This window comes from Emys orbicularis, chromosome 2 (assembly GCF_028017835.1).
Source record: "Emys orbicularis isolate rEmyOrb1 chromosome 2, rEmyOrb1.hap1, whole genome shotgun sequence".
Lineage (NCBI taxonomy): Eukaryota > Metazoa > Chordata > Testudines > Emydidae > Emys > Emys orbicularis.
In genome coordinates, this window is record NC_088684.1 from 144145420 (window position 1) to 144163935 (window position 18516).

The 18516-nt window shown below is 57.6% G+C and overlaps 1 protein-coding gene across 1 annotated transcript; it reads right to left on the reverse strand.

Moving 5' to 3' along the window:
- Window positions 1-1078: 1078 nt before the first annotated feature.
- POLD2 (DNA polymerase delta 2, accessory subunit) lies at window positions 1079-15929 on the reverse strand. The gene is made up of 11 exons (XM_065399085.1): window positions 15830-15929; window positions 15037-15300; window positions 8251-8372; window positions 5879-6002; window positions 5417-5531; window positions 4343-4541; window positions 3220-3300; window positions 2976-3133; window positions 2561-2688; window positions 1951-2052; window positions 1079-1337 (listed from the first exon to the last, which is right to left on the reverse strand). The coding sequence occupies exons 2-11, from the start codon at window positions 15254-15256 to the stop codon at window positions 1180-1182; spliced, it is 1407 nt and encodes a 468-aa protein (XP_065255157.1). The 5' UTR covers window positions 15257-15300; window positions 15830-15929; the 3' UTR covers window positions 1079-1179.
- Between the last annotated feature and the right edge of the window lie 2587 nt (window positions 15930-18516).

An 18516-nucleotide genomic window follows, 5' to 3' on the forward strand; every position in this document is an offset into this window, starting at 1 on the left:
TCGCTGCTGCCTAAGGCCCAACCCAGACGCTAGCACCCGGTGACCAGCTCCCTGCCCGCAGCCAGCTGCCCTTTCCTCAGCTGCAGGCACGGTCATCTGCTTCTAGAGCCCCTCGGCTCCGGGCAGCCTGCTGTCGACCCAGCACTCACCCCCACCGGCCTCCTGCTTCCATGCCAGGCTCACCACGCCGCTTTCTAGGAGTCCAGGGGGACGTAGCTGCCCGCAGGGGGCTGGGCATGGGGGTGCCTGACCCTCCTGGGCAGGAAACGACGGGATCCCCTTGAGACCGGGCAGCACCAGCAGCTGGCCAGGCTCAGGGAGCGAGGGAGGGTTGATGCGGGACTCGGCCCAGCAGAGGGAGCTGGGACCCTCTCCAGGGCAGGGCCCAGGAGGCAGGGGCAGTGCAGCCCAGCTGGCAGCTGGGTTCCTCCACGCGGTTCCTGTTATACGAATAAATCCAGCTACGTCGGTAAAGGTGCCAGCTTTGTCTTCTCTCGCCTGGCAGGGGACGCCTTGCGCCAGGGAAGGGGGAGGATGGCTTGGCTGGGCCCCCTGCAGGCTGGCTGGGCAGAGGAGGAGAGCTGAGGGTGGGGCAGCAGAGTGGGGCACAGCCCGGACCCACCCTGCCAGGGACCCGGACTTGCTCCCGTGTCCCATGGTGATGAAGCTGGAATGGCCAGGCCCCTGCAGCCACAGGGCTTGGGCAGCAGTGCCAGCTCCCCCCGGCGTGGCAGGCTCAGGCCCTCGCCCTTAGCCGAAGAGCCAGCGCCCCACTGACAGGTGAGAGGGGCGGCTGGTCACTCAGCCAGGCCAGGCCCAGCCACAGCTTCCCGGGGAGGGAGGGATGCCAGGCCCAGGGCCGGCCGGTGGCAGCAGAGCACACTTAGGCGGATGTAGCAGAACCAGCTCTCCCCTCCCCCCAGGCCAGCGCAGGCACTTCCATCCCCACAGATTGGTGGGCGAGCTGGAGGGGGGTGCACGCAGGCCCCCAGAACTGGGCAGTAGGCAGAGGCCCTTCCGGCAGACCCGCCCCCTCGGCCACCCCAGTGCTGGAACACCGCAGCCGCAGGCAGAGGGAGGGGAGAGGTATTTTTATTTGGGTCCATTTGCATCCTGTTGAGAGCAGGCTGGCGCCTCCTCCGGCCCGCAGCGGGCGGCCCGGCTCTGCCCCGCCCTGGCTCAGTGGCTGATCTCCATCTCACCCTCGTCCTCCTCGGTGCTGAAGCCGGAGAAGCTGATTGGCTGGCAGGTCAGGTTGCGCAGGTTGATGAGGCAGGCCGTCTGGGTGGCGCTGAAGTCGGGAATGGTCACCAGCAGCACCTGCTGCCCATCCGCCCCTGCGAGGCAAACAGAGGGGGGCTGAGCCGCTCCCCCACCTAGAGACCGGCACTGGGGGTCACCTGGCCTGGGCCCCCGGCTCAACCCCAGCCACGGAGCCGCCACATTTCCCACACGCTGCATCGCTCGTGCACCCGGATCCCACTGCTAGGCCGGGAGCTCTGTCCCTTCCCAACCCCACGGGGGCTGGTGGGGGGTCAGCAGCCGTCCTGCCATCTGGGCCAGAATCTGGGTAGCCACGGGGTCACCTCCAACTGTGGATCATGCTGCCCATGACCAGCACAGAGGCCCAGCTCCTGGCTCTACGGGAGTGGGCCGCGTACCCAGCCCAACCTCCTCCTGCTTGCGCTGCCCATGTGCCGTCCCTGGGTGCTGCCCCTGCTGAAGGGTCAGCTGGCTGGGTCTTCCCAGCATGCACTGGTGCACATCCATCCAGCAGTGACACGTATGGTAACCATCTCAATACGAGAGCGGCAGGACCCCACATTCTCCAAGGACACTGAAGATCCGGCTGCTGGGGCCTCCTTTCCCTCCCAGCACTGTCGTGGCGAGGTACACGGAGCAGCCCCCCCAGGGCACAGCGCCCAGCCAGCAGGCCTCTAGGCCCCTCACCTGTGAGCTCCTTGGATTGGAAGCGTGGCGCATTCCCGCAGAAGTAGACGTGAGGGCAGTCGGTGAAGATGAAGGGGTCGGTCTTGTAGAAAGGGTAGCAGCCTGGAAGACGATGCAGGCTGTTAAGGAGCGCCTGGCTCCGTGCCCTGAGGGCGTAGCTAGATATCAGCAACTCCTCCACCCGCAGGAGCACCCTACCAAACGGCAGGACGGCCGCCTGCCCACCAATGCCAGTGGCCACACTGGCAACTAGTGCCTCTTGCCAACTCCCAGCCCCATCCCTGCTGAGCACTCCCAGCTCTAGGGGCGATGCAGAGAAACAGGGCCGCTGGGCCAGACCCCTCCACACCCTCCAGAGTCGGGGGTTTGTTCTGCTGTCGTTCTCAGAGCCAGCAGGGCTGGGACCTGATGCTCAGAGTCCAGGCCCGCTAGCGCCCTCCCGGGACGCCTGCCCCTGCTGCACGGCAGCTCTTGGCCACCTGTTCCCAGCCTGGGGTAGGTGTGAACCCCGCCTCCAGATCCACTCCCCTCAGCGCCATCTCGGCTCACACGCTCAGAGCTACTCCTGCCTGCCCAGGTGCACTGCGGGAGTCCCTGCCCAGCCTCTTACCAAGGGTGTCTGGGGCCGTGGGGCTGAGGTGCCCGACACGCAGCGTCCACTCCAGGATCTCCAGGTAGTCCTCCATGCTGCTATATTTGAAGATGTCACTGACGTTCTGGCCAGACGTGCCCAGAAACCTGGAGAGCAACGGGAGTCAGGCTGCTTGCAGGCTGAGTTGTTCCCCAGTGCCGCCCTCACCGCCCAGCCCTGAGTGTGCCAGCTCAGGGCCCCACACCACTTCCCACCACGCCCCAGGCCTTTTGCTAAGCCACTGCCAGCTCCCGCCCCGTGCTGCCCAGCAGGTGGAGGGGTGGGGTTTTCCCTGGCTTCCCTCTGGCATCAGCATGGACCCAGCAGCGGGGGCACAAAGCGCTGCCCGTTTCTGTTTGCCGTGCAGCCCCTGGTGCCAAGGAAAGGGCTTTACCGGACCCCGTCGATGTCGGCCTGGTAGGGGTTGGTGACCAGCTGCAGTGTGGAGTAGGCGCCCGCTAGGGGGAACATACAGTGATGCAGTGGCTGCTGGGGCAGCGTGTAGTTAGTGGGGTCAAACTCGCCGGGCATCACGTCCACTGGCACGGAGGCCTACAAGCAAAGAGGGGGCAATCAGAGCCGGGCTCCCGCGCAAACCCCCCTCCAGGAGCAGCGGTCCCCGGCCCCAACCCCCTCACACTGAGCTGCAGCAGGATCTCGTCCAGCATCTTCACCGCCTCCACGCTGGCAGCCTGGGTCTTCTTGGTCAGGTACTTTGCCTGCAAGAACAAGTCCGGAGAAGCATCAGAGGAGCAGCCTCCTCAGACCAGCCTCTGGGACCAGCATGGTACCTGCTGAGCCACCCGCGGGAAGCAGGAGTCCTCCCAGCCATGCCCCAGGTGGGCACGCGCCAGGACAAGCTGGGCGGCCGCAAGAGAGTGAGCCCCAGCCCACGTGGCAGCTACATGGGTAAGGAAGTGGAGCCAGGTGCCAGTTGCCCCTTGCCCTGGTATGATTCCCATTGCGGGCCCAGAGGGTGGCTGCGGTCTGGTGATGCTCCATCCCCTGGGAGCCCCTGGCTGCCCAAGAGGGGCAGCACTCGCCCACCGTACGGCTGCTCAGACCCCTCCCCGCTGCAGGCCATCTGCCAGCACTGGCTCCTCTGCTGGCTAGGGCCGGGCTCTCGGGCGCGGGCCATTTGACCCCACTGGAGGGTGCCCCTTCCCCCCACATCCTTACAGGGCAGAGGAGACCATGCAGACCCCAGCACAGCTCCCCATGGGCGGCCCCTCCCTTCGCTAGCCCGTTTCTAATCCACCCTCGGGGCTGTTTGCCCGCCCAACAGGTCACCGGTACCACAGGGAGGAGACAGCTGGCAACGACTAGCCATGCCTGGCATGCGTAACTTCCTGGGGCTGGCCGCGAGGAGCCGCCTCTCTCCCGGAGTCCCTTGTCAGCCCAGGCAGCTCCCTAGCTAATTCCTCTGCCCCAAGTCAAGGGCATGGCCCTGCCAGCCTCTCCCAGCACCCAGATCCCATGGGCCATCTCCAGCGAGTTTCGCCTGGAACCTGGGCACGTCCAGAGATCCAGCATGGCGGCCTGTGCCCAGCCCAGTGCCCGCTTCCCCTGCCCATGCAAGTACCACTCTGAGCAGACAGATGCATTCAGTGCTGGGGAAAAGCACCGGACCGAGAAGCCTCCACTGACCCACACAACCAATGCATCCTAGGTAGCGTCCACCTGCCCCCTGCACGGGGGGGCGAGTCTCCGGGGCTGCCAGCTGGTGCCAGCAGGCCACCGGGGCGCCCTGGGGGCCCTCACCTTGTTGATGGTGTCTTTGTTCTGCGTGTTCTGGCTGAGCAGGTTGCCTGCCAGAATGACCCGGGAGATCTGCGCCGCGCAGCTCTGCTCGCCCTCGGCCCCCAACTGCCCCGTCACCACGTCCACCAGCAGCTGCATGCCCAGAAAACTCTCGCCGCTCCCGCCGCCGAGGCCCAGGCCTGACACCAGCAAGACAAACCTGTGGCCCAAAGCAACAGGTGGGTATCCTGCCGTCCAGCACACCCGGGCAGTGGGCGGGTTACCTAGGCCTGTGAGAGGCCTCGCCATGGTAGCCAGGCCATTGTTACCAAGCGGGAGAGCACACAAGGGAGATGAAGCTGCAGAGTTCAAGGCCAATTTCAGGCCAAGCAGACCCAGCAAAGGGCTGAGAGCTGGAAGGCACCAGCGACGCTGCAGGGTTTGAACACTGGCGGTGCCGACCCTTGCAGGGTGTCTGGGACCGTCCCGTCATAGGGCAGCATGTGACGGCAGTGCTGGCATCAGCAGCGGGCACCTGGGGAAGGGGATCGGAGCCCCAGCTCCATCAGTCGTTCGCTGGCACTGAGACCAGGGAGGGGGAGGCGCCACTCAGCACTGGGAGACGAGGCAACAATGGACTTCAGGCCACTTCGCCCCTGCCTGGGCCTTCCCCATCCGACACAAGGAACAGGCACGGCAGGCCAGGCGCAGAGGGGGATGTTTTAGAATATCAGGGTTGGAAGGGACCTCAGGAGGTCATCTAGTCCAACCCCCTGCTCAAAGCAGGACCAATCTCCAGACAGATTTTTACCCCAGTTCCCTAAATGGCCCCCTCAAGGATTAAACTCACAACCCTGGGTTTAGCAGGCCAATGCTCAAACCACTGAGCTATCCCTCCCCCCATGGAAGAGCCTCTGCAAAGCCCTGGGCAATGGGCACCCTCAGCTGCTTCACCAGCCCCTGGCTTAGAGGCCTGGTACCTACTGCTACCTCTGCACTACAGGGAAGTGGAGTCAGGCCAGAGACACCCCCTCATGGCTGGCACTGCCCCATGTTCACACTCCTGGCAGGGTGCCTCGGGGGAGGCTGCCTCACCTGTCGGTACTGGGCCCTCTCCGGGGCAGCTGCCGGGGCAGGTCGGCAAAGCAGTGATCTTCCACCACGAACTTGCCGTCCTCCCTCTCCGAGCCGTAGACGGCGAGGATGGTCCCTGAGCGGCAGCACGAGGGAGAAGCAGCGTTAGGCAGGTCCATCCCAGTCTGCCTGCAGGAAGCCGGGGCCACACACAGCACCCACTGCGCCCCACCCATGGCTCTGCTCTCGTCACTCAGGGTGCCAGGAAGGGAGAAGAGCCTGTCCTGGATCCAAGTGAGCCAGCCCGCGCCACTCCTCCCACCCCCTGCCACGGACAGGGAGCTCTGCTGATGTTGCCAGGGCATTTAGTACTTGGCACACACCCGTCTGGTCTATGCCCGTTGGGGAGGAGGGAAGGGCCTACAGCCTGGCACAGGGGGGCCAGGAGCTGCATGGGACCGTGGCAGCTCCGGCGCTCCGTACCTGTCACCAGCTTCTGAATGTCGACAGCTCCCTCCAGCTTGATCCGCTGCAGCTCATCCTCCAGGATCAGCTCGTCCGACTGGTGGATGTATTTGGTGCGGGGAGGCTGCGGCAGCAGGTTGTGCTGTGGAGACAGGCCAGGCCATCGGCACGCTCTAGGAACAGAGCATGAACGGCCCCAAAGGCTCCCCCACCATCAAGCAGAGCAGACGCATGACCAGGGTCCAGGAGCAAATGGAGAGCCCTGCACATGAAACATGGGCCCCAGCAACTCAAGCGCAGCGACCTGTTTTTTAAAGCCACACTCTTCTCGGAAGGCAGAGCTTTGGTACCAAGCCACTATCCCTGGTTTGCTGGAGCTGCAGGAACTTTCCAGGGTCTCGGCAAAACAGTCTTTGTTACCCAGGTGCAAATGATCATTGACACATGTTTTCTCCTCACAGTTCCTTCTGGTGCAGAGGACATGCAAACAATAACTTGGAGACCTACCCAAGGAGGATGTTACTCATCCCGGTGGTACCTTCTGCCAGAAAGCCTTCCGCTGGACAGCCTTAGAATGTGTCTTTGCAATCATTACACAGGGGAGAGCACTGCTCTGTTTGCCTAGAGTTGGCAGAAAGGCTGCAAGTTTTATTCCTTAGCAAAGCCCTTCCTCTTCCCAGTGGCTGAGCCCTGGCCAAGTCATTTGAACAGGACAGTGAGGGATTCGGAGCTGCCTGGGGCTGTAAGGCTACGATTTTGGCACAAAGGTCATGGTGTCCACAGTAATGGTGAACGTGAATCAATTCCGTGACGAGTCCACCCCACGCTTGCCTTGCAGCAACAGCTCCCGTCTTTTGGGGCTGTGGCTGGTTCCCTGCTCTGGGCACTGCGACCTGGGGCACGGAGTGTTGGTGCCATGCAGGTCTAGTGCGTCCACCTGCCCCTGCCCCTGCCCCCGCCCCCCCATAGAACGCCAGTCAAATTTGGCCCGTCTGCCTCTCTATCTCCATCTATGGAAGGACAGACATGCCAAGCCTGAGTAGCGCTGGAAGCACATGGGCCAGGTCGCAAAGCCCAGAGCTGGGCCAGCCCAGCGGGACAGGAGCTGGGTGAGTGCAGGGTGGGCTCGCTTTCCACCCACCCTCCTCCTTTCCGGGACTTACTGTTTTTTCTGGCACCAATGCTGTGAAATTTACTAAAAATTTCTGTGCCAAAATCACGGCCCTATTTACGAAAACTATCTGCTCGTTATCTCGGTCTGATTGTTGCCAAGGGGACGGACTGTAGGAATACATGGGGTTAATTTGCCAAAGAGGCTGTTTGCAGACAGGCGGCTGACGGACAGCCAGGACGAGTAACTTTGGGTGTTTCTACCTCCAGTCCCCTGCTAAGCGAGTCAGAGTAATTTGTCAAGGAAGGAATGGGTTAGGAGTGGAGTCCAAGCTTGTCAACACAGGGGAACGAAGATCACTCCCAACCAGTTAGAAGGGCACGCTCCCAGAAGCTGACAGAGAGTTAAGGGCTACAGGCTGATAGCCAGGGGGCAGCAGTCTGGAGTCAGACAGGCCTGCCTAGGACTCGATGCGAGATAAATGGATAAACAGATCCTTTGTCGTTTTAATACCCATTTCTCTGCACTGCTTTGGGGCTACGGTTAAACAAAACACTCTTCGTTTAGGGAGGCTGCTTAAGGTCACTGAACGCCACTGCCCACAAGCCCCCCAAAGGGACAAACCGCAGGTGCCAAACCCAGTTGGACCTGCTGGGTCATAGGCTGGTTCCCAGGGCGCTGTAGCCAAGCGTGGGAGAAAGGCAGGATTCCACTGCAGGAGAAGTAAAGGCCCAAGGAGCTGCGCTCAGAACCACCACTAAGGGGGCAGAGATGCAGCAAACCCAGTAGTCACAGCAACGCTAGGAAGCATTTGCAAAGGGATGGTGTCATTTCAAAAAACAGAGGTGGAAGCAGTTCCAGGAGCTATCCCTGCCCACATCCCTCCAGCAGGGTTTGTGCTTGGACGGTCCCAGCCGCCTGTTTTAAGGAGTCTCTCTCCCCCTCAAGCCAAATGTACAGCTGGGGAAACTGACTCTCCGGGCCAGGACGCAGCACAAAGCGCCGTCACACTCCCCAGACTCAGAGCACAGAGAGCAATTCAGCCAGCGTGATGGAGGCTGCTGGGGTGACAAAGCAGGGACTAAGCATTCAGGGGATTTTTAAATGTGAAAATAGACACACTCCTGTCAAGGACAACTCAGAGTTCATTGTGGTCTGCCCCGGTGTGGGCCCCTGCACTGAGAGCAGGCAGGAGATGAAAGGGGTCACCCAGCCTGACTGCTCATGCTCCGAGACACCATTTGCTTGCGAGGCTCTGAGCCCCTCCCACCGTCATTACCTCCTCGCTGATCTCCCGGAGGATGGAGGGCTGCAGCTGCATGGACTTGAAGAGGGTTCCCACTATGCAGCACTTCTCTGCGGTCTGCAGCTCACACAGCTTCTTCACGGCTATGCCGCTGCCTGCAGAGAGAAGCACAACTCAGCCTCTCCGGACATTCAACTGCCTGAGGGACAGGCTGTGCTCACAGCCACCCCGGAGGCGGGGGGTCACACAACACGGTTATGGGACATCTAAAGGGACGGGCATAAACTCTAAGGGAGAAAAACGGGGGTAGACATGTGAAAGGGCGTGGGTCTGGGCGAAAGAGGGTAGGATTGGTAACTGGTGAGTGCCAGGCTTCTAAGGGCAAGCTATGTTCTATGGGGCTAGTCCCCCAGGGAAGCTGCCACAGAGGCCTAGACCAGCCAAGCACCTGAATGCACTGTAGACAGCAAACCTGCGTGGGGCAGTGGATCTGAGGGAGCAAGAACTGTCTCTTCTGTGTCTGGGAAAGGAACCCCTCAGCCCCCCGAACAGCTAACCCTAACTCGAGATCCCCGAAGAGGCCCAGGAATAACGGCTCTCCCAGTGCCCAGAGTCGCCGTCTTGCCTTCGACTCATCCCAGTTCTCTGCACCGTCACCAAGAGTATCAACACGCCATCCGGGAAGACAGAGCTCAAGCCCATGGGTCCCTGTGGCCCCACACCGGGATGTCAGTGCAGCAGGCAGGACACCCAGCCCGTGACACAGAACCCACATCTCTAGTTCAGAGAAACCAGCAAGGGTAAGGTCGTGTCTCAGCTAAGCCATCCACAGGGCCCTCGGGAGCTGGGATGTCCCAGGAGGTCCTTTTTATCTGCGGCCGTTACCCTGTGATTACCTCCAGCCTGAGCTCCTTGGGGCAAGGGGCAGAAGGAGCCTGTTCTCCTAATGCACAACAGGAAACAGAGCTCCCATGTGCTCCCAACCCTGGGTGCAATCGCTACACTGCTGTGCGTTTTCAGGGGAGGGCGTTACTCACTGGAATGCCTCCCCTAGGGCTGTGGGAATACTCGGCCCTTGGAGTCATTAAATCCTTCCAGTAATACTCTCTAGCTGCACCACCTGTTCCTGGGCTGGGTGCTGGAATCCCCAGGGGATATACTCCTGCCTGGGGAAGAGGCCAGACTAGATGATCACAGTGGGTCCTCCTGGCCTTTAAATACGAATTCTCTGGCTCTGCGCTGAAACAAAAGGGGATGACGCCCTCTAGTGCAGCCAAGGAAACGGCACCGATACCAGAGCAGCGGGCGTTGAATTCTCGAGCCCACACTTGTGGGAAGGCAGAGCCTGGTGCTGGCAGCTGGATTCGGCCAGCAGTGGAACATGCCAGTTATCAAAGCTGAGCGGTCGGGATTGGTGACCATCCGACGAGAGGGGCTGCTGGGCAGACAGAAGGAAGTACTGCTTCACACAACACACAGGCAACCTGTGGAGCTTGTGGCCGGGGGATGTTGTGAAGGCCAAAAGTAAAACAGGGTTCAGAAAAGAAGTAGACAAGTTCATGGAGGACAAGTCCATCAATGGCTATTAGCCACGATGGTCAGGGATGCAATCCCATGCTCTGGGTGTCCCTAAACCTCTGACTGCCAGAAGCTGGGACTGGACGACAGGGGTTAGATCACTCGATAAATTGCCCTGTTCTGTTCATTCCCTCTGAAGCACCTGGCACCGGCCGCTGTCGGAAGACAGGATACTGGGCTAGATGGACCTTTGGTCTGACCCAGTACAACTATTCTTAGGACTTCAGTCTGGGGATTCAACACAAGACCCTGGAAATTCTGGTCCCCTTCCACTTGCCAGCCAAGACCTGAGTTCAGGATTCGCCACTTCCCTCACAACGCTCAATGATATCACTAATCACAGCCGCCCAGGGCTGTCGGTACCGGCGATGCCACTGACATCTGGATTGTGCTCTCAGCAGGTGAGTAAAGGAGGAACCGATTCCCCTAACGTTTCCCTTCCAAGTGTTATTTACACATTGAGAGCTGAGCCCATCCCAGGGGCTCACAGATCAGACTGCCTGCTCTCTTTCCACTCTACTCACCAACATACCGGGCTGTTTGCCCAGCACAGGTGACAATGGGAAAGTCAGAAATCATAGCTAGAGGGCCACTGGCATCACTAGCCCCCCAAATGACCTTTGTTTTCTTATTTCAGTGCAAGTAACCAGAACTCTGCTTCACCCCGTAGATTGACACCCCAGCCGGCCTGGAAACCCAGCACCCCCCTGCCCACCGGGGAAAGGGAAAACTCTCATCAATCAGGAACACTCATAGGTTTCAAGGCCAGAAGAGACCGTTACAATCATCTAGACTGGCCTCCTGCATCGCCCAGGCCAGAGAACCTCACCCGGCGATTCCTCCATCCAGCCCAGAACTCTGCTCAGGGCTCAGCATGTCAGCTCTAGAGATCCTCAGTGAAGTTAGCCGAGTACGTACACGTACACATACCCAGCGTTCAAGCCAGAGATTTACAAGACCACTCCAGGAAGCAGGACAAGGACGGTCAGTCCTTCCCGTGGGGCCTTGCCCTCCCTGGGCTGCAGAGCTCTGATCAGCCACAACAGTTCTGGCTGTTCCCCGAGAGCAGGGCTCAGCACTGTGGCTGCACTTAAATTCCATTAGTTCCTGCGCAGCCTAAACAGGATAGTTAAAAAAAAAAAAAAAATTCCTCAGGCTCCAAGACAAATGTTGAAATAGAAATTCCACGAGAGGCTCAGCTAATCTAGACTCTGAGGCTGATTCTGGGTCATTTCCCTTGGCATCGGGCCTCTGTTCTTCCCCGAGGAAGTCAGGGAGGGGCTCAAGGACATCTGTAGGGGAACACACTGCAAGAGTCTCAGACACAAGGCACTATAGAAAGGTTAAATGTTAGTCTAGCTGCACCCAGACTCTCAGGCTGGGAGCTGTCAGGGTTTCATGAGCCGATTAAGGCTGAGGCTGGCTAACATGGAGATGAAGGATGGGCTTGTTTACACAAAAGAGCTATTCCAGAATAACTCCTCATGTGGGGGGGACACGCAATCCAGAACACAAGTGCCTTTTCCCCCCATTTAACTTCACCCCCTTCCAAAAGAGAATCCATTCTGGAAGCTAAACTGAAGGAAGGCACTTGCATTCTGGAATAAGTGGGCCCACATGGGGAGTCATTCCAGAATAATTATTCCTGATTAGCTATGTTAGTACATTTCCAAGTGTAGATAGGCCCGGGGAGAGAAACCCCTAAATCTACTTTTATACTGGATTGTCTCCCTGTTTTCTTGTACTCCCCAGTCTGACTGTATCACCTGCTGTGTCTGGTCTTAGACTGCAGCTGTTTACGGCAAGAGCTGGTCTTTTTAGTCTGTGTTTATTCAGGGCCGAGCACATGGTCTAAGACTGGCCTAAGTGCTACCAGTTATTAATCCTGGCTGGCTGCTGCTGCCTCCCACAGGGATTCCCCCACTCTTGGCATTAACCCTTTTGTTTTCAAAGGGAACCCACCAAAGGGTGCGTGCGTGTAGGGAGGAGGAGGTGGTTGTGCCTGATGAGTGAAGAAAGCCCGTGGAGGAGGCTGCCTTTGTCCTTTTCCTGCTAGGAAGGTTCTCTCAGCTCATTTCACATTAGAATGAAGGCTGTGCCTGCCACAGGAGGGTACAGACAACTGCAAAATGAGAACGCTTGTGAGCCTGGACAGATCAACCAAGTGGAAACTGATTAGTTGAGAGGGGAAGTGGTTTTGAGAGACTGCCTGCAGCTTTGCTTTTGTTAGTCTCTCTTGAATCCTGCCGACACACACACATTGCAGCACTTTAACGATCCCGGGATAGCTACGCTGGTACAGCCTCCACTAGTGTGGATGCAGTTACATTGGCATAAAGGTGCTTATACCAGGACAGCTATTCTTGTATGGAAGGGACTTGGGGCAGCCACAGCCCTAGGGCCAGCAAGAATTCTAACTAACAGGGATGGAAGGACACTGCTCCCCAGTGTTAGTTTGCACTTTGCTGGGAGATGCCACTTCTGCTGTTTATGTGAGAGTTTGAATGCACTGCTAGTGCCAGGGGCTGGACAGGCAGCCCAGGAGAGTCAAGCCCTGCCTATCCCCATGCAGGGCAGGTACAGCACAGACACAGAAGGACAGGCTTTCCACCCCAAACTGGCCCTGACCAGCACACCTAGAGGGACCCACCACTTCACAGAGTTAACTCATAGATTCATAGACTTTAATGTCAGAAGGGACCATCATGATCATCTAGTATGGCCAGTTTGTGATCACAGAATATCAGGGTTAGAAGGGACCTCAGGAGATCATCTACTCCAACCCACTGCTCAAACCAGGGCTAATCCCCAGACAGATTTTTGCCCCAAATCCCTAAATGGGATTGAACGCACAACCCTGGGTTTAGCAGGCCAATGCTCAAACCACTGAGCTATCCCTCCCCCCCAAGACTAAATGCATGTGATGAGAATGGGATTCAAACCCACGTGTACAGAGCACAATGGATTAGCAGTCTATCACCTCAACCACTCAGCCACCTCACCTGAGCTCACAGAACCTCAGCCACCCACTCTTGAAAAAGCCCCCTAACCTCTGGCTGAGTTACTGACGTCCTCAAATCATGATTTCAAGTTACAGAGAATCCACCATTTCCACTAGTTTAAACCTGCAAGTGACCTGTACCCCATGCTGCAGAGGAAGGCAACCCCCGCCACCACAGTCTCTGACAATCTGACCTGGGGGAAAATTCCTTCCCAGCCCCAAATCTGGCGGTCAGTTCGACCCTGAGCATGTGGGCAGGACCCACCAGCCAGACACCTGGGAAAGAATTCTCTGTAGTATCTCAGAGCCCTCCCCATCTATTGTCCCATCTCCGGCCATTGGGGAGAACAGGAGATTTCATCCTCCACCCTCAACCTGGCTGCCAACCAGGAGCCTCCATGAGTGACCACTGTGGGGAGCTCTGATGGAGACACTTGCCCACTAGTGAGCATCCTGAGATAATCAACTCCCTTAACCCAGGCCAATGAAAAGCTACCTGATCGAAACAGCTCCTGCCTGGGCTGGACTCAGACAATCAGCAGCCTAGCAATAAAACACTCCACTCTATCATCATACCCCAGAGCCAGCAATTTCAACACCGTTACAGGACACTGAAGCACTTTGTATGAATTCCCTGGCTATTTCTTTGTCTTCTGAACGTGACCTTTAACATCTAGCAAACATCATCTCCCCCGTCTACCAGTATCACAAGCCAGATGCCTTGGGTTATTTAAGGATTTAGATGACCACGTAGCAAATAATACAGCATCACCAATTCCAAGAGAGCAAAAATCATGAACGAGCCCTCCCACCTCAAAATCATGAGACTTTTTAAAAAACAATTAATCTGGGCTGTTTCCTTGACCCTTTGTTTGGAGCTTTTAGCAGTCACGTTTCAAGCTTTTCTCTGCAACCATTTTTTTTTTTAAAATGAAAGCTGGGATTCTCCCATAATCACCTGCCTCCAGGAGCTGAGGCTTCAAGGAAAACACTAAATACCGCAAGGCACACAATAACATTGAGAAAGCGGGCAACAGTGCAACACCCTCAAAGGTGGGCACAGCTCTGGGAGGGGGCTTGTATAGCAGCACAGCACAGGGCCCCGTAAAAAAGATTTAAAACCCCCTACATAAGGAATTCAAAAGCAAACCAAGAAGCTGACCTGGCCAGATAGCATGAAATTCTATAACAACCATTTAGCATGTTCTCCTAGTTATGGGGGAGTCACACATTGGCCAGTATCTTCCAAAAAGGAGCCAGTTATTTATCTTTAGCCAGTGAGTTCTAGCATCTGCAGGCACTTGCATCATACAGCGCAATAAGGAGGGTGCCTGCCAGCTATGCTATTGCACGTCATTTTAGGGCTGAACTACGACACTCTACAGCAGTTACATGTTTGAAAGGAAACTAATTCAGGACCAGTAATTCCATCAGTAAACAGCAATGCAGCCCATGGGAAATGACCACTTAAACCTGCAATCACCAAGCCCACGGGATCTCTTGCTCACATGCCCCGCACTCTGCTGGAGACATACTCCATAACAATCTTTCCTGGCTACCGAGTGCCAATCTCAGACTCTTAATGCTACCTGAATGTAACTTTTGTTTCAGGAACAAACGCTTCCTTTTCAGTGAGCCCAGCGAAAGCTTTTCCAGTCCAGAGTCACTGCTTGGCAATGGTAGATGTTTTCCCACTGAGCTGATGTGCTAGACACCCTAAGCCTTTGGAGCGAGTCCCTAACCTGACAGGAGCAGGGCTGGAATTCAGGGCAGACAAAGCGTTTTCTAGGACATGCCAAAACTTCCTCATGGTTCAGTTGCTTGGAATTTTGTTTTGCTTAGAAACAGCTCTCTGTATCCTTCAAAAAACAGAGAGACAGCACACGGCTTCCCAGCAAACAACAGTTTCCCCCACCGCCTGGCAAGTGAAGTATGACACTGGGATTCACCCTCAGTTGGTTTCAGCTGTTGTCCAAAGGCAGGTTTCAGGACAGGCAGTGAGGGGCATGGATTGACATTCACATCACACTCCCCAGCAGTACCCGGCCCAAGCCGGGGAAGCTAATGATTCAACCAACAAACCAAATTCAGTGATGAATCCTGGCCACGTGCCACCTGAGGCATGTTACGCATACGCTAAGGACAGACAGCTAGACACCATTCTGGGAATTTTCTCCTCACCTAGGATGTTACCATCACCTCGTTAACCAGACAAAAGTATTTTGTGGAAATGAACTCACCCCATTTCTGCCGGGCTCGCTCCAGCAACAGGGGTCTCATCTGAATAAGACGAGTGGCGTAGATGTGGGCATACTGGCGATTAAAGCTGCGCTCCCCGAGCCTGAAGTGCTGGGAGCAGTTAGTATATGTGGAGACGGGCACTCTGGCAAACGTGGAGGCCTCTGCTGAGGGTGGCGCCAGCAGGCCCTGGGCGGTGCGAGCTGCCTGCTCCGAGAACATGGCTGGCAATCGAGGGGCTTCTGGCGGGGCCAACAACTCTCCACCTAGGAAGATGACAAGCTCCTCTTACGAACAGCTTCACTCACTCCCTGCCCCTGAACCCCCAAACCCACTCCCCAGCTCCTAGGATGACACGTACCCCTCCCCTCCCGCCCCCACCATCCCCTGCTTCCCAGCCGCTGGAGTGACATGCATGCCCCCTGACATCCGCCATTCTTCAAACCTGGAGTGACATGTGCACCTCCCCCCCCCCGATTCCACCATCCCCCACTTTCTGGGGTGACACATACTCACCGCAAATTCACCATCCCCTGCTCCCCAATCCTTGGGGTTACACATGCCCCCCCCCCCAACTCCATCCCCTGCAACCCACCACCCAGGGTGACACGTGCCTGCCCAAACTCCAGTCCCCACACATGCTGCCCCCCAAACCCCAGGCCCTGGGGTGACACGTGCCCCCCCAAACTCCAGCCCCCCCACAACCCAGCCCCTGGGGTGACAGGTGCCGCCCCCCGGGTCGCCCCCCCCCCAATATATGGGGAGCAGACGCAGGTTTCCAGGGCGCTGACGAACCTGCCAGGACCTGGGGCAGCCCCCGCTCTGCCGGGGCCCCTCACTCCCCGGCTGCCAGCGCCAGGGGATGACGGGGTCAGGGCTAAGAAGGTCAGAGGTCACAGTCAGCTCCCGGCAAGCGGCAGCGCCTCCCGGGATGGAAAAGGCGCCAACGCCGTAACCCGGAAGCAGAAGGGCCGGGCGGAACTGACGTAGCGAGGGAGCTTGGCGTCTCCTGGGAAACTGGCCGCGCCGCTAGGGGTGGGGCTCCCGTAGGGGCGGGGCTCCCTGGACAGGCGGGGCCCTGGGGGACCCCGGCCCCGCCCTAGACAGCCCCATGGCCCCGCCCCCTGCCCTGGAACCCCCCCGCCCAGAAATGCCCCCCCTCAGTGCCCCCTCCCAGGCGTTGTGTCCCCAGCTTGGCTTCTAGGGTGCCCCCTCCCCGCACAGGCCAGGCCAGGCCCCCCCAAGTGCACCGGCTGCCCGGTGGGGACGCAGTGGGGATCCACCAAGGGCCCTGGCTGGGGGGGGCGCGGACGTGCCCCGAGCTCCATGGGGGGGTTACTGCCCCCCCATGATGGCTCTGCCAAGTCCCCAGTGTAGACAAAGCCTGAGCCGTTCATCGTTCTCGTGGTTCCTCTCTGACCCCTCCACAATTTACCAACATACTTCTTGTATTCAGGCCGCACCAACCTACAGCGTCTGCTGCTCTGGGCAGCTCAGGGTCTCTCTGGGGGAAATGCACAGGCCAGAACATCCTAGCAGTGGTGCTGTGCTGCCCGGAAGTCTTGGACCCTCTGCTAGAGCTGGGGGTGGGGAGGCTACTCGCCCTGTGGCCTTTGAATCAGTGGGGTGTGTCCCTGTTAAACCCTGAGTCACTCTTGTCTCTTGCGCTAACACTCATCTGCCTTCCCATGTGCTGGGGCCTGAGCTCCCTATTGCGGTGAGACCTCTGAGCTGTCTTATGGGCCAGCGGATACAGCACCTTGGGGTGTCTCTGTACAGGGGGGAGGCATCCCCTTAGACAGCACAGAACAGAGTGGGGGCAGCAAGCGAGGTTCTTCACACCTTCCCTTTGCTGCTGCTCCTCACTGTGGGCAGGAAATTCATGTTTCTTGTCAGCCCTCCATTAGATAGGAAGTGGCTGAGAGCAGCTGTGAACTAGAGCGTACGCCCCTGGTCTGCACTGGAGATTCGCTCCCCGCACCCCCCAAACCCAGTTCAGAAATGCTAAGAAGCCCAGGGAGGCATATTTCCTTGCCCCACTGTGCTGCCTATTTAATCTCTGCGTGCCTCCCAAGGGCTGGTCAGGATTCCTCCCTGCTCTGTCCTCGCTGCAGCACAACCGTGTTTGTGTCACCAGCCCACATCACAACCGACAAGCTGAGTTGCCCCGCAAAGCAAGTAGGCTCACAATAGGTGGTGGGTGTTTGTGTGCACCAGTGCATCCTGGGATGGATCCAGTCCCCTAGCATCTCAGTGAAGGAGTGAGTGTATGGGGGGACATACGAAGCAGTACCAGCAGCAAGGGCTGTCCCAGGCGGGAGGGCTGACTGGCCAAATTGGTTACCCAGGCACAGCAAGAGGTCTCATCTACGCTGTCAAGCAAAAGCATGCAGAGCCGGGTCCCTGTGCCAGCCTGGGACACGTGCACATGAAACCAATGGGACTTAGGCCCCGAAATATCTTTGAGGATCTGGGTCTTAATCCCCCTGTACCTCAATTCCCCCGCTGTAAAATTCAGATCACAGTTGTGCCCCTCCCCACCCTCCTTGGTCTGCTTTAGCCTATTCAGACAGTCTCTGCTCTGGAGAATTGACAACCTCTGTCATGAAGCACCCAGCACAAAGAGCTAATACACTTCATTAACAACTGGAGTCAGAGGTGTGGTATGCACAGGGAGGGGGGTGAGGAGACGGCATGAGAGTCTCATGACAGAACATTCCTGGGCCGGGTCCACCCTAGAGACTCTACATGCCAAACGCTCGTGTGCCCGAGGATTTGAGATCTGTCAGTATTTTCTAGTGCACAAGCAGAGAGATGGGTAAGAAGGGTCGGTGGGCGGTAAGAAATGGCACCGACGGAACTAAACCAGCTGCTAAATTGACTTAGTTCTGCACCCACCCAAAGGGGCTTTCAGTGACTGAGCCGAATCGAGTTGGAGACGGATGTGGTGCAATTTCTGTCTGAGCCTGTGAAACCAATAAATCCTCCTTCAAGGGGCCCCTATGCACAGTGGTGCCTGCCCAGTTGGCCAGTCAGCCCTCCTGCCTGGGATAGCCCATGCTGCTGGTAAGTAGATAAGGAAAAGTTATTTATTTATTCCCATAATACAAGAACTAGGGGTCACCAAATGAAATTAATGGGCAGCAGGTTTAAAACAAATAAAAGGAAGTTCTTCACACAGCGCACAGTCAACTTGTGGAACTCCTTGCCTGAGGAGGTTGTGAAGGCTAGGACTATAACAGCGTTTAAAAGAGAACTGGATAAATTCATGGAGGTTAAGTCCATTAATGCCTATTAGCCAGGATGGGTAAGGAATGGTGTTCCTAGCCTCTGTTTGTCAGAGGGTGGAGATGGATGGCAGGAGAGAGATCACTTGCTCATTACCTGTTAGGTTCACTCCCTGTGGGGCACCTGGCATTGGCCATTGTCGGTAGACAGGATACTGGGCTGGATGGACCTTTGGTCTGACCCAGTACAGCCGT

Excerpts from the sequence above, each read along its gene's own strand:
- POLD2 (XM_065399085.1), bottom strand. The coding sequence starts at position 15,256 with ATGTTCTCGGAGCAGGCAGCTCGCACCGCCCAGGGCCTGCTGGCGCCA. Across the intron at positions 3,134-3,219 it reads AGATCCTGCTGCAGCTCAGT|GCCTCCGTGCCAGTGGACGT; the intron begins GTGAGGGGGTTG and ends CTTTGCTTGTAG. Across the intron at positions 2,689-2,975 it reads GCCGACATCGACGGGGTCCG|GTTTCTGGGCACGTCTGGCC; the intron begins GTAAAGCCCTTT and ends GTTGCTCTCCAG.